We start from the raw sequence: 14,141 nt of genomic DNA on the forward strand, positions 1-14,141 counted from the left end.
GAGGTTATTCGCGGTCAAAGCCAGACCCTCCCCCACAACTCCATTCATTCCCTGGCACCTCTCCTCCCCCTGCGGATACTCCCCCCTCTCCATCCCAGATTAAATGTGGTGGGGGTCTGGATAGGGAACTTGGCAACCAAAGCCTGATTAAATCCTGATGTCTGCTCTGAGCTCCTTTCTCCACTACCAACAACTTCGTTTCTCTTTCTCTTCCAGTTAAGAAGAAGACGTTTAACAGAACAAGGGGGAAGTGGGAAGGGAAACTGCTGCCTATTTGGATAATAATCATTTTTTTAAAAAAAGAACTTGTTTTTACCCTAAATGTATATGCAAAACAAAAACAAAACAAAAAACCCAACAACAACAACCTGGACAAATATAAACTCAAATATGAAAAGCCCCCAAATGTACAGCTATACTGTAGTTCAGTCTTCACCAACCCGGTGCCCTCCAGATGTGCTCTCCCATCAGCTGGGGTCTGATGGGAGTTAAAATCCAAAACATCTGGAAGGCACCCAGGGCGTGGAGGCTACTATAGTTGATGACTTGACGGAAACTTAATGAAAGTCGTAGAGCTGGAAGGAACCCTGAGGGCCATCTAGCCCAGTGTTTCTCAACCTGTGGGTCCCCAGATGTTGTTGGACTACAATTCCCATCATTCCTAGCCAGCATGATCAGTGGTCAGGGATGATGGGAGTTGTAGTCCAACAACATCTGGGGACCCACAGGTTGAGAACTGCTGAAACCATGGGTAGGCAAACTAAGGCCCGGGGGCCTAATCTGGCCCAATCGACTTCTAAACCTGGCCTGTGGACGGTGCAGGAATCAGCGTGTTTTTACATGAGTAATAATAATATAATAATAATTTATTATTTATACCCCACCCATCTGGCTGGGTCTCCCCAGTCACCCTGGGCAGCTTCCAACTAAGTACAGTGGTACCTCGGGTTACAGACGCTTCAGGTTACAGCAGTGGCGTAGCGTGGGGGGTGCAGGGGGGGCCGGCCGCACCGGGCGCAACATCTGGGCGTTAGGGTTAGGGGGTGCAAATCCACGGGTTAGGGGGCACAAATCCACGGGTTAGGGGGCACAAATCCACGGGTTAGGGGGCGCAAATCCACGGGTTAGGGGGCACAAATCCACGGGTTAGGGGGTGCAAATCCACGGGTTAGGGGGCGCAAATTACTTGCCTTGCCCCGGGTGCTGAGAACCCACGCTACGCCACTGGGTTACAGACTCCGCTAACCCAGAAATAGTACCTTGGGTTAAGAACTTTGCTTCAGGATGAGAACAGAAATCGTGCTCTAGCGGCGTGGCAGCAGCGGGAGGCCCCATTAGCTAAAGTGGTGATTCAGGTTAAGAACAGTTTCAGGTTAAGAACGGACCTCCAGAACGAATTAAGTTCTTAACCCAAGGTACCACTGTATTAAAATACAGTGGTCTGTTAAATATTAAAAGCTTTCCTAAACAGGGCTGCCTTCAGATGTCAGAGTAGAATGTGTCCTTTTGTTTAAAATGCATCTCTGGGTTATTTGTGGGACATAGGAATTCGTTCATTTCCCCCCTTCAAAACATAGTCCGCCCCCCCCCAAGGTCTGAGGGACAGTGGACTGGACCCCTGCTGAAAAAGTTCGCTGACCCCTGATCTAGCCCAAGCCCCCTGCAATGCAGGAATATGCAGCTGTCCCATACAGGGATCGAACCTGCAACCTTGGCATTATTAGCAAGAACCATGCCGTAACCAACTGAGCTATCCAGACTACTGACTTCTAAAGCAATCAATAAAGGCACACACAGAGATACTGCCCTTATGCATGGGTAAGTCAGAAATACAGCAAACTAATTTCAGTAAGACGCATAGCAGAATCCTATACATGTGCAAATAAGTCCCACAGCTTTCCATGACGCTTATTCTGAGATAAATGGACAACAGCAGCAACAGCCTATCTCCATTCCCAATGTCATAGAAGGTTGTTCTGACACGCACATCCCTTATTATGAATCTTTTATTCTCCGGTGTTCATGTGATATCGCTCTGCCTAAAGCCCTGTATATAACGTGATATTGCATATTCCGGCGTGCATGCATAAAATGTGTGCAAGCTATCGCTGCTTGCTGGTGTTAACAGCTGCAAGGGAAAAGGACCGGCCAGAAGTGGGTCACAAGCATACCCTAGTTTTTATATATTATTATTAATCAGAGATTAGAAGATAAAACTCCTCTTCAATTCCATTTGGGCTTTTCTCATGCAAATGAAAGCTTTTCTTCACTGGAAGAGCCTACCACATTTAATATTGTGAACTTAATTTCAGTAATGATCTGTCCAGGAAACCAGAATTGTTCTACCAGACTATCTGAGCACCCTAATTTTCCCTTTGTTTGTTTGGGGCTGAAGTGTGTGGCACCATAGAGAAAAGCATGGGATTAGTACATAGCCTAAACCAAGCTCCTTTTCTTTGTTTCTGTTATTATTGTTGTGTCTTTGGCAGAGCTGAGCATTCATCTGCAGTTCGGCACCACAGTGGGGTAGCATCTTCATCCTGAACTCTGTCTATTCCTGAACTTACTCTATTTTCTGTGTTGCATCCCAATCCTTTGTGTGTTTGCTTAGAAAAGTAAGGGTGGCTAAGGGCCCTTCCAGATTAATGTTTCCTTGCAGGTGTACTCTGCAAATTGTTCCTGATGAAATAACAGTGTGGGATAACCAGCCACATAAAACCAACATGCTTAAGTTTAATGCATGGGTAGGCAAACTAAGGCCCGGGGGCCGGATCTGGCCCAACCGCCTTCTAAATCCAGCCCGCGGGCAGTCTGGGAATAAGCATGTTTTTACATGAGTAGAATGTGTGTTTTTACTTAAAATGCATCTCTGGGTTATTTGTGGGGCCTGCCTAGTGTTTTTACATGAGCAGAATATGTCCTTTTATTTAAACTGCATCTCTGGGTTATTTGTGAGGCATAGGAATTGGTTCACCCCCCCCCTCAAAATATAGTCCACCGTCCGCCCCGCCCCCCCAGGTCTGAGGAACAGTGGACTGGCCCCCTGCTGAAAAAGTTTGCTGACCTCTGGTTTAATGAATACATGAAAGGGTTAATACCATAGAGTAAGCTGTCCTGCAAGGCTTAGCTAGGTCACTCCCCCTCACTTTGGGAGGAAATGGTAATCAAGCCTTTGTTCCCACCCCACCCCGTTTACCTAGGAAGCTCAAGGTGTGAGGCCTTAGCTGGTTGCTCCAAGCTCAGACCACATGGCTCCAACAAGCCATTCTTGTGTTCCTTTACCAATAATTCAGGAACCTTCACCACTGTAACTAAGCCAAGTTTTACTGCCTGAGTAAATCAGCATGTGTGACTTTAAATTTCTGCTGGGGTTCTCTCATCAAAGAGTACTTACCCCAGACTTAGATCTTGGCATACAGAAATTCTCCTTTCTATAATTTGTTTTTTCCTTGCTACCAGCAAATAGTTGCATGAGTAGTGGGTTTATTCCTCTTTGTTAGATCTTCTGTGATGGTTCCTCAGCACATTATTGCCGTTCATAGAGGCTATAGAGCCCTGAAACATGGGACAGAAATAAACCAAATCATTTGTAGTTTAAGAATTTTGGGGGATTTCAGAGAACACTGCAAGGATATTCACTGACTGGAAGTGAAGCAGTGTTTCCTCAAACTTTTTGCAGGCACAATCAATGTTTAAAGTGGGCTTCACACCCTCCAATTGTCCCTATTTTCCAGGGATGTCCCTGATTTAGAGCAGCTGTTCTGGTTTCTGATTTGATCCCAGAATGTCCCACTTTTCCTTAAAGGTAAAGGGACCCCTGACCATTAGGTCCAGTCGTGACCGACTCTAGGGTTGCAGCACTCATCTTGCTTTACTGGACGAGGGAGCCGGTGTACAGCTTCTGGGTCATGTGGCCAGCATGACGAAGCCGCTTCTGGCGAATTAGAGCAGCACACGGAAATGCCGTTTACCTTCCCCATTTATCTACTTGCACTTTTACGTGCTTTCGAACTGCTAGGTGGGCAGGAGCAGGAACCGAGCAATGGGAGCTCATCCTGTCGCGGGGATTCGAACCGCCGACCTTCTGATCGGCAAGTCCTAGGCTCTGTGGTTTCACTGGAGAAATGTTGGAGGGTATGGAGTTATCAGACCCCTGAACTTTCTGAAGGCAATCCTGTAAAGGGAAGGGTTCTTTTAATGTTTAATGTTTGCTTATGTCTTTAGATTTGTTGGAAGCTGCCCAGAGTGGCTGGAGAAACCCAGCAGGATGTGTGGGCTGTGGCGTCGCAATGGGGGGTGGGCGGGGGGGCAGTGCACCCAGGGTGCCATGTTGGGGGGTGACAAGAAGGCACCCCACGGGGGCTCTCAGCGGTGCGAGCAACCATCGTGCCGTTGCAGCCGCATGTGGAGGATCCCCAGTTCGCGGCTGCAACCACTATATTCATGTGTGGTGGCACATGCCTGCGCTGTATTTAACGCCGGCACACTTGCATTGTACATAGTGGTTTGCTGCTGGCGCCACTCCAGCGCTGTACAGATGGGGATGGGTTCCCTCCGTCACCACTACAGCGTATGGTGCTGGAGCGGCGCTGCCGGCAAACCGCTATGTACAGCGCATGTGTGGCATTGCTACATATGGCACATGCGCCCTACATAGCGACGTCTCGCCCCGGGTGTCACAATGCCTTCGTTCGCCCCTGTGTGTGGGGAATAAATACCATGGACCTTTGGGTTACGTTACCTTCGGGTAACGTAACTTTCGGGTTGCGAACGCAGCAAACCCGGAAGTGTATACTTCCAGGTTTCGCCGTGCGCACATACGCAGAAGCACTCAATCGCGCCACGCACTTGTGCAGAAGCGGCGCCTCTACTTAAGTACCGTATTTTTTGTTCTATAAGACTCACTTTTTCCCTCCTAAAAAGTAAGGGAAAATGTGTGTGCGTCTTATGGAGCGAATGCAGGCTGCGCAGCTATCTCAGAAGCCAGAACAGCAAGAGGGATTGCTGCTTTCACTGTGCAGCGATCCCTCTTGCTGTTCTGGCTTCTGAGATTCAGAATATTTTTTTTCTTGTTTTCCTCCTCCAAAAACTAGGTGCGTCTTGTGGTCTGGTGCGTCTTATGGAGCGAAAAATACGGTAATTTTCGGGGTGTGAAAAGACCCCCAGAACGAATTAAGTTCGTATTCGGAGGGTCCACTGTAGTAAAATTATCATTATGGAATGGGACATCCCTCTTTTCACCAGAGAAATATTAGAGGGCATTCCAAGAGCAACATGAGCAGACTTAATGGGGACCCCACAATGAAAAGGACATCTGGAGGGGCCCCAAATTCAGGAGGACAAACTCCCAAATAAGCACACACAGATTTGCAGCCTGATCTACTGCATGTTTGCTTGGAACAAAGGCCGACTCTATCTGGTGACCCTTCCAAGGAAAGTGTGTGCAAGGGCGCCGCCTTACAGTTACAATTTCCAGTCAATACCCTTTGTTCCAATTTCAGAAGGTCTGGAGCGTTACATGAGCATCATGTGAGTCTTGGAGACGACAGTGCCTCGGCTGCAACCCTTTGTAGAAAGCTTGTGTGATTTTGAAGCCTTTAAAAAATAATTTTAAAAAAATGGGCTTACACTTTCATAGACCACAGTCTACTTCGTCAGAGGCATGGTTTTACCTATGGGTGCAACTTGAATCATTTTGGGAAGGCGAAGAGGAGCAATGATGCTGCAACAAATCAGGTACAGTGGTACTCGGGTTAAGTACTTAATTCGTTCCAGAGGTCCGTTCTTAACCTGAAACTGTTCTTAACCTGAAGCACCACTTTAGCTAATGGGGACTCCCACTGCTGCCACACCACCGGAGCACGATTTCTGTTCTTACCCTGAAGCAAAGTTCTTAATCCGAGCTACTATTTCTGGTTTAGCGGAGTCTGTAACCTAAAGCGTATGTAACCTGAGGTACCATTGTACTGCCTGCTATGGATTGCTCACCTTCTTTACCCTGTTCATCTATGGGACTCCATTGGTCCTAAGTGGAAATTGTTAACTAAATCACATATAGGGTTGCCGTATTTCAAAAAGTAAAAACCAAGACACCCTGAAATTTGTCGAGCTTTGTTTTTACCAAAACACCAAAAAAACCCTCTCTATCTATAGTTATAGCTATGTAGTGCTTTTTTTTCTTTAAAAATGTTTAGGGGTACTCTCATTTTGACTCGAGAAAATCACCTTTTATAGTTCCAACTGGGGAAAATAAATACAGTAAATACAGCGGAACTGACCAATCACTGTGCTAGATTCCAATTCCTACTTCACACATTAAACGCTCGCTTCTTTCTGAGAATCAGCAAACACCGTGACAAGAAATGAGGTCGCCATCGGGGGTAGCAACGGAACTGGCGATTCACCATGGTAGAGAAGAAACTAAATTTTAAAAAAAACATTTTGTTTCTTCTCCCGTTAGATTCACAAAATGTTTAGGGGTATTGTTATGTACTGAGCTGAATCCTAGAACAATAGGATCCAGAATGCAGCAGTCTGACTGGTCCACAGGAGCCACCCAATCCAGCTGCAGGTGGAAGTGAATCAGCAACCTGATTGACCTGCAGGAGCAGCCAATCAGGCTCCTGGATGAAGTGAATCAGCAACCTGATTGGCCTGCAGGAGCATCCCCTTGTGTCCCCCCCACAGAAAAACACTCTCTCTCTCTCTCTCTCTCTCTCTCTCTCTCTCTCTGTGTGTGTGTGTGTGTGTAATAAAAATTCCTAAAATGTGAGCCTCCACCTGCATCCTAAAGTGAGTCAGTTCATTCTACCACCTTGGAATTCTACCACACCAAATTCTATTCAGCCGTTTGTTAATTGTATATTGTTGTTGTTATATACAGTGGTTGTGGTTGTTTAGTTGTGTCTGACTCTTCGTGACCCCATGGACCAGAGCATGCCAGGCACTCCTGTCTTCCACTGCCTCCCACAGTTTGGTCAAACTCATATACAGTGATACCTCGGGTTAAGAACTTAAATTTGTTCTGGACGTCTGTTCTTAAAATGAAACTGTTCTTAACCTGAGGTACCACTTTAGCTAATGGGGCCTCCCACTGCTGCCACGCGATTTCTGTTCTCATCCTGAAGCAAAGTTCTTAACCTGAGGTACTATTTCTGGGTTAGCGGAGTCTGTAACCTGAAGCATCTGTAACCCGAGGTACCATTGTATTTATTTATACCCCACCTTTTTTTCTTGACAGGGACTCAAGGCAGTTTACAATACGGTCAGCTGGCGGTTACAATCTTTCGCACACTCAGGGACCCCTTGTGCAGTCAGGGTTCCTGGTCCCAGAGAAAGCGGTGGCGGCAGCCACCCAAACACACTTGCTATCCTCCTTCAGACCTTGAGGGTGGGAAAGGTGCCCTTCTGCAGATGCAAGTGCCAAGCACCTGAGTTTGCCTTCTGTTCCTTGCAAACATAGATGAGGCCAACCATGCACAGCTAATAATGACGGGCAATTTCAGACCTTTGCAGCCCCAGGAACTGATGCAGGGACCCTCGTCAAACAGGGAAGGCAGAGGGAGCAAGAGGCCTTCCTAAGACTGTGTGTCTCGTTGTTGTTGTTTCCAAGCATAAAACACTGATGTTCCAGCCAAGGCTGATTGATACAGACATAGCAGAGGTGCAGCCCATTTTGTAGGATGCAGCAATTGCAACTTCTTATCTGCTTGCTTGGTCCTTGGGAACAGAGATTTGCTGTACATCTGAAATATACTCAGAGTCGCAAAGTGATTTCATGCTCTTTATTCAGCTCATAGTGGTGAGGAGGAATGAATGAAAGTCCCCTCAAGGTATCTGCTTTATATACATTATTTACACAATGGGCTGCACATGATGGGCTAATTCCGGAATTCTACTGTAAGCCAATCAGGTTGTGGATTCACTTCTATCTGGAGCATGATTGGGTGGTTCCTGCCAACCAATCATACTGCTGCATTGTTCTAGGACCAATCAGACTGCTGCATTCTGAATCCTATTGTTCTAGGACCAATCAGACTGCTGCCTTTTGGATCCTATTGTTCTAGGACCAATCAGACTGCTGCAGTTTGGATCCTATTCAACTCAGTACATAACAACATCAGAGGTAGGGACTGTTCTCTGACTCAAGGGCCTCATTCCTCATGCGCAGCCTTCAAGAGGCCGCATGCCAGGGATGGGGGGGGGAGGGGGAGCAGAGACAAAATACGGCAGAGCAATGGCTATGACCCTGAATGTTCTACCTTAGGCTATATTCCAGCCACTCAAGAGTTAAAGGTTTCTACACACATAGATAGATAGATAGATAGATAGATGATAGAGATATACTGTACATTTATATCTGCACAACCATTGTAAATCTCTTCAGGGTGCCTTAATGCAAGCAATTCGTAAATGAAATAAGTATTATCCTTCAGCCAGGAAACCCATCGGCATAAGTCACAACTCAAGGACACATTCCAGTGAAGTGAAAGCACCAAGGGAGGGGGCAGAGCAGGGCCTGTAAGGGGGGGGGGTTGGGAAAGAGAGAGATTGAGCTGGAAGTTTAGGTGCAACTCAGCTTGCAGAAGAGAAGCTTTCATGGAATTAAGACACAGTGAGGAACCTCTGATTCCAATACAGTGGTACCTCAGGTTAAGTACTTAATTCGTTCCGGAGGTCCGTTCTTAACCTGAAACTGTTCTTAACCTGAAGCACCACTTTAGCTAATGGGGCCTCCTGCTGCCGCCGCGCCGCCGGAGCCCGATTTCTGTTCTTATCCTGAAGCAAAGTTCTTAAAATGAAGCACTATTTCTGGCTTAGTGGAGTCTGTAACCTGAAGCGTATGTAACCTGAAGTGTATGTAACCCGAGGTACCACTGTACTGTCCCTGTCGCTTTATCTCTATGCTGTCTTCTCTCTTTATCTCTCTGTTGTTTAGACTGATGCATCCTGTTTACACCTTCTTCTTCCTCCTCCTCCTCCTCCCAGACCTTAAGATAAGCAATCACCCTGGAACTCCTCTCTGAGAACAAAGTAGCAAGTACGGCTCTAGATTAATTAGGTTAGAACAAGAATTTTAACTATCCAAGTTATGTTGCGGTTGTTTTGGGCACCCGTCTGTCTCGAGAGACAATGGAGTGAGCCTCTGTGGGTGAAGTCAAACCGCAGCCTTAGCAACACCAAAATGACCTCCCTGGGGTGCATGCCTGGGCAGGGTGTGTGGAGGTCCTGGGCTGCCTAGATGACACAAGATCCCCCTCTCAGCCTTGCCAGTGTGGCCCATAGGAAAGCAGAGCAATCATGGGCATAGCCAGGATTTATGGGGGCGGCAGGGTTTGTGTTGGGGGGGGGGCAGAACCTCAGTTTAAGTATTTTGTATCTATGTATTTGATTTAGGGGATGCGGGTGGTGCTGTGGGTTAAACCACAGAGCCTAGGACTTGCCAATCAGAAGGTCGGCAGTTCAAATACCCGCGACAGTTGCTCGGTCCCTGCTCCTGCCAACCTAGCAGTTTGAAAGCACGTCAAAGTGCAAGTAGATAAATAGGTACCACTCCGGCAGGAAGGTAAATGGCATTTCCGTGCGCTGCTCTGGTTTGCCAGAAGCGGCTTAGTCATGCTGGCCACATGACCCGAAAGCTGTATGCTGGCTCCCTCGGCGAGATGAGCACCGCAACCCCAGAGTCGTCCACAACTGGAACTAATGGTCAGGGGTCCCTTTACCTTTTTATTAAGGTATGTGTGGGACCACTTACTAGCCTGGCATCTTGTGACATATAGGTATACTTTGATTGATGTGCGCTAGAGGACAAACCAGGTCAACAAGATGGTAACTAGCAGTAGCACAGATGCAAATGAGAGGTTCTGTTAGAGCATGTTCCTTTCTGGAAGCTAGCAGAAGTATAAACCGGTGGAATAAGGGTGTGTTGGGAACTACCTATCCCAGGTGGGATGGTGGGAGAGTCCGGAGTTGCAGAGAGTGCATGGATTCTGTGGGAGGAGAACCTTTACATCGCCCGATTTGGGTGACATAGGATACCAAAACAATGGAGGGATTGAGCCAGGTGCCAAGACCAATGGGAGAAAGGCAAAGATGGGCAAGGCTACCACTGCAGGCAGCTGTGGCTGCAGGCATGGAGAAGACAGAGCTTTGCCAAACAGACTGCCCCCAGACTAATCTGCTGTCCTTGGGTTACATCACCAGTGACCTAAGAGCCAGTTCAACCAGGCTTGTGTGTGTGGAATTAGAGAAGGGCCATAACTCAGTGGTAGAGCATCTTCTTTGCATGCAGAAGGTCCCAGGGTCAAACCTTCGCATCTCCAGGTATGGCTGAGAATGTCCTCCAGAGATCTGTTGCTAGTTAGACTATATAGGCTAGATGGAACAATGGCCTATACAAGGCCACTTCCTATGTTCCACCTTCTCCTTCATCTCAGGCAGCAAAATACTCAGGGCTGACCCCAGAGGAAGAGGCAAAGGACCATCAGAAGAGATGATAATAATAATAATTTATTATTTATATCCCGCCCATCTGGCTGGGCTTCCCCAGCCACTCTGGGCAGCTTCCAACAATATATTAAAATACAATAGTCTGTTAAACATTAAAAGCTTCCCTAAACATGGCTGCCTTCAGATGTCTTCTAAAAGTTTGGTAGTTGTTTTTCTCTTTGACATCTGGTGGGAGGGTGTTCCACAGGGCAGGTGCCACTACTGAGAAGGCCCTCTGCCTGGTTCCCGTAACTTGGCTTCTCGCAGTGAGGGAACCGCCAGAAGGCCCTCACTGCTGGATCTCAGTGTCCGGGCAGAACGATGGAGGTGGAGACACTCCTTCGGGTATACTGGACCGAGGCCATTTAGGGCTTTAAAAGTCAGCACTGACACTTTGAATTGTGCTCGGAAACGTACTGGGGAGCCAATGTAGATCATGATTGCAGTTGTGAGCAATGCATCTGAGCTATGGGGGACCACCGACTGAGACTCCCCCAAATGTCTCAATGATCAGGCAGGGATATCAGGGATCCATCAGCGCTTAAGATATCCTAGATCCAACTTGTAAAGGGCCTTGCAAAATGAATACAAGAATCTTGAACCTGACCCAGTAACATGGGCAGTCACTGCAAGCTTTCAAGCATTTGTGAAGATGATAATGATTAATTACTGATAATGATTAATACCAGCAGCTCCTAGTGATAACCTGTCCCCATCAATGGACTGGCTGCAGCATTTTGCACCTGCTGCAGCTTCTGGACCAGGTGCAATATAATCCCACATAGAGTGCATTGCAATAGTCAAGTCTTGAGGTGACCAATGCCTGAGTCACTACCACTACCCTTTCCAAGAATGGCCATAGTTAGTGCACCGACTGTAGCTGATAAAAGACACTTCTTGCGCATGAAGTATCTGAGTCTACCTGAACCTGAAGCGGCAAAATTGCTGCATCAGCACTGCATGGTGCAGGCGGTTAATAATAAAACCTCTATTTATATGGGTACCTACCGATAAGATGCATCAAAAAAGCAACTGTACCAAAAAGAATTGTTGTGAAAATCTTTGGGACTGGGGTGCCAAATTTTGTCCTTGCTCCATATTGCCAAAATCTGCCCTCTGGCCGCATACTACAAACCTGTTCTTTCATAGGGTGAGCAACCCCATCCAGGGTAGGCAGATGGCCAATCTCCCAGGCACAGGAACCACCACCCACAGTGTCTCCATCTCACCAGGGTTCAAGCTCAGTTTGTTATCCCTTGTCCATTCAGCAGCTGCATCCAATGTTCCAAGGGTGATAGAAGAGTCTCTGCCTTCTACCACCCTTAATGCCCGTCCCCTCCAGGATGTTTCCCAAGCAGTGGCGTAGCGTGGGTTGTCAGCACCCGGGGCAAGGCAAGTAATTTGCGCCCCCTAACCCGTGGATTTGCGCCCCCTAACCCGTGGATTTGCGCCCCCTAACCCATGGATTTGCCCTAACCCCAGATGTTGCGCCCGGTGCGGCCCGCCCCCCCTGCACCCCCCACGCTACGCCACTGTTCCCAAGCAGTCTCAAACTGCACCTGTGCACCTCTGGTCTCTGTTGTGCTCTCCTCATTAGCTTGACCAGCGGGGAGGGGCGTTTGTTGCAGCAGGAGAGAGAGAGATTCCCTGGATTCTTCAGCATAAGGTTACCAGACATCCCTGTTTCCCAGGGACAGTCCCCAGATTTACAAATCAGTCCCCATACAAAATCCATTGAAGTTGAAAAGTGTCCCCAGATTCATTGAAAAAAAAATCTGGTAACTTTACTTCAGCAGCCTCTTGACCTTCCTCCTCTGCTTCAGCCTCTGCGTCTGAACTGCTCCCTGTCACTGGCTCTCCCCCCTCACTAAACCCTGCTGCCCCTTAAGCACCCCACATCTCCTCCTAACCATCTGCTCCTCTGTGTCCCACCACAAACTCCCTGGCTCAGAACCTTCCTCCTCTGGGGTTTCCCTTGGGGGTCCCCCAGCTGGTGCCTCCCGCCACTCGTCTTTGTCCAGCCAGTCCGCGACACTAATGTGTGTGAGCAACATGGTATCACTGTCCTGGCGAGATCAAACATGGGAGAAGATTTCTGCCCTTCTTGCACTGTGGCACAAAGGCCTGCGATCCCCGCCCCCATCATCCTCGCCTTGCCCTCACTCCAGACGCTTCAAGTACTTGGGTTGCGTAAAATGTAGTAAATTTTTATGTGGCTATTGCGCTAAGGATGCCTCTGATGTACCTCATTGCCAAAGGCGCAAGGAACGGACCTGTCAGTGAGTTGCACGGTTTAACTTTGTGCTTCATTGAAGAACTGCCCAGTGCCCCTCCCATTCCCCTCCATTCACTTTCTCCAGCTCTCAGTTATTTGGGAAAGGAGGGACCAGAATGCCAGAGGGAAAGGCACGGGCTGCACCAGCCTCCGGCTGCTCTCCTGAGCGTCTCCCTCTCCTAGGCAATTTCATACCAGGCTCTCGCCTCGTGTCGCGACGCCCCGCCTCAACTCTCGCCTCTCCGCGCCGCCTCCCTTCCTCGAGGTGGGTGTGTGGCGTTTTCATTCAGACTTTTTGGCCGGCTTGCTCTTGACGTCAGGGAGGCGTGACCAATCAGAACCTCGGATCCCGGGCCTACAGAGTCCCATCCCCATCTGGCCATGGGTCAGGTGACGCTCCCACTTGCCTATTTAGAAACGACCCCCCCTTGCCGGTTGCTCCGCTTGGTTGCTGCGCCTTTGCGCTTGCAAGTTAGTTGCTCGGCTCTCTGCGCTCGCGCGCGCCTCTCGCCTCTTTCTCCACTTCCATCTCCTCCTCCAAGAGAGAGAAAGCCCGGTGCTTTGCCGTTTCTGCAGGCTCAGCATCATCTCGCCCCCTTTCCCCCCAAAGCAAAAGGAAAAGAAAGAAGAAAGAAGAAAGAAGAAGAAAAAGCCGGCTCTAGTTTGAGCAGCCTCAGCAAGTCAAGTGCAGCGTCGGAAGGAGGAGGCGCACAAGACGACTCGGCGTTTGCTGGAGCGATGAGAACTTTTGCCGTCCTGCTGTGCATCGCTCTCGCCTCTTGCGCGCCCCGGGAGGACGCCTTGCAAGCGGAGAGGGACCCCCAGGGAGGTAAGCGGGGGCTGCAGGGTGTGGGGCTGCCATATTTTGAAGAGCAAAAAAAGAGGACACTTTCGCCAACTTATACTTTTAACTATGGATCGCTATGACGATTCTACCCATGAAAAAAAAGGACGTGTCCTGGGTAAAAAAGGACAAATGACAACCCTAGCAGGGTGACTTTCTCCCTGGGGCGGTGGCGGGACAAATTGGGTGATGGGATAGCAGACGGGTAGGGAGCCGCGCGCAGCCAGCCTGCTTTTGCAGCCCGATGGTGCGCCTTTTGCTGTTGCGCGTTAGTGGTGTGCGGCGCACCTGGGTGCTGGGATGCGCGAGACTTGAGTTGCTCTTTCGTTCTGGAGATGTGGATTTCATTGCCGGCATCTGCAAGGAGTTCCACTCGAGTTGGCCTTTGCGGTTCCTTCCAACTTTGCGATTCTGTGTTTCGTTTCTGGAGCTGGAATGGGCGTGTTTGTGGGAGAGAGAAAGAGACAGCTAAATGTGAAAGTGTGAGACAATTGTAAGGTTTGTGGTCGTTTAGCGATACGAATGCGGCTTTAA

General features: G+C 48.6%; 2 protein-coding genes across 3 annotated transcripts in view; both read left to right on the forward strand.

Annotated features, from left to right (window-relative positions):
• Positions 1-14,141, forward strand: part of LOC310744435 (uncharacterized protein) — a 399,988-nt gene that overhangs the window by 140,840 nt on the left and 245,007 nt on the right. The gene's annotated exons all lie outside the window — the stretch shown is intronic.
• The window catches only part of LIPG (lipase G, endothelial type), a gene marked incomplete at its 3' end in the record, with an annotated part of 29,188 nt that continues 28,235 nt past the window's right edge, over positions 13,189-14,141 (forward strand). Inside the window, exon 1 of one of the 2 annotated variants that reach the window (XM_083575679.1) lies at positions 13,189-13,592. In XM_083575679.1, coding sequence (XP_083431805.1) covers positions 13,502-13,592 — 91 coding nt within the window. In that variant the 5' untranslated portion in view covers positions 13,189-13,501. The remainder of the gene's footprint in view (positions 13,593-14,141) is intronic. The other variant, XM_083575678.1, reaches the window with a different exon arrangement.

This window comes from Podarcis filfolensis (genome assembly GCF_964270895.1).
Source record: "Podarcis filfolensis genome assembly, chromosome: 11".
Taxonomy (NCBI): Eukaryota; Metazoa; Chordata; class Lepidosauria; order Squamata; family Lacertidae; genus Podarcis; species Podarcis filfolensis.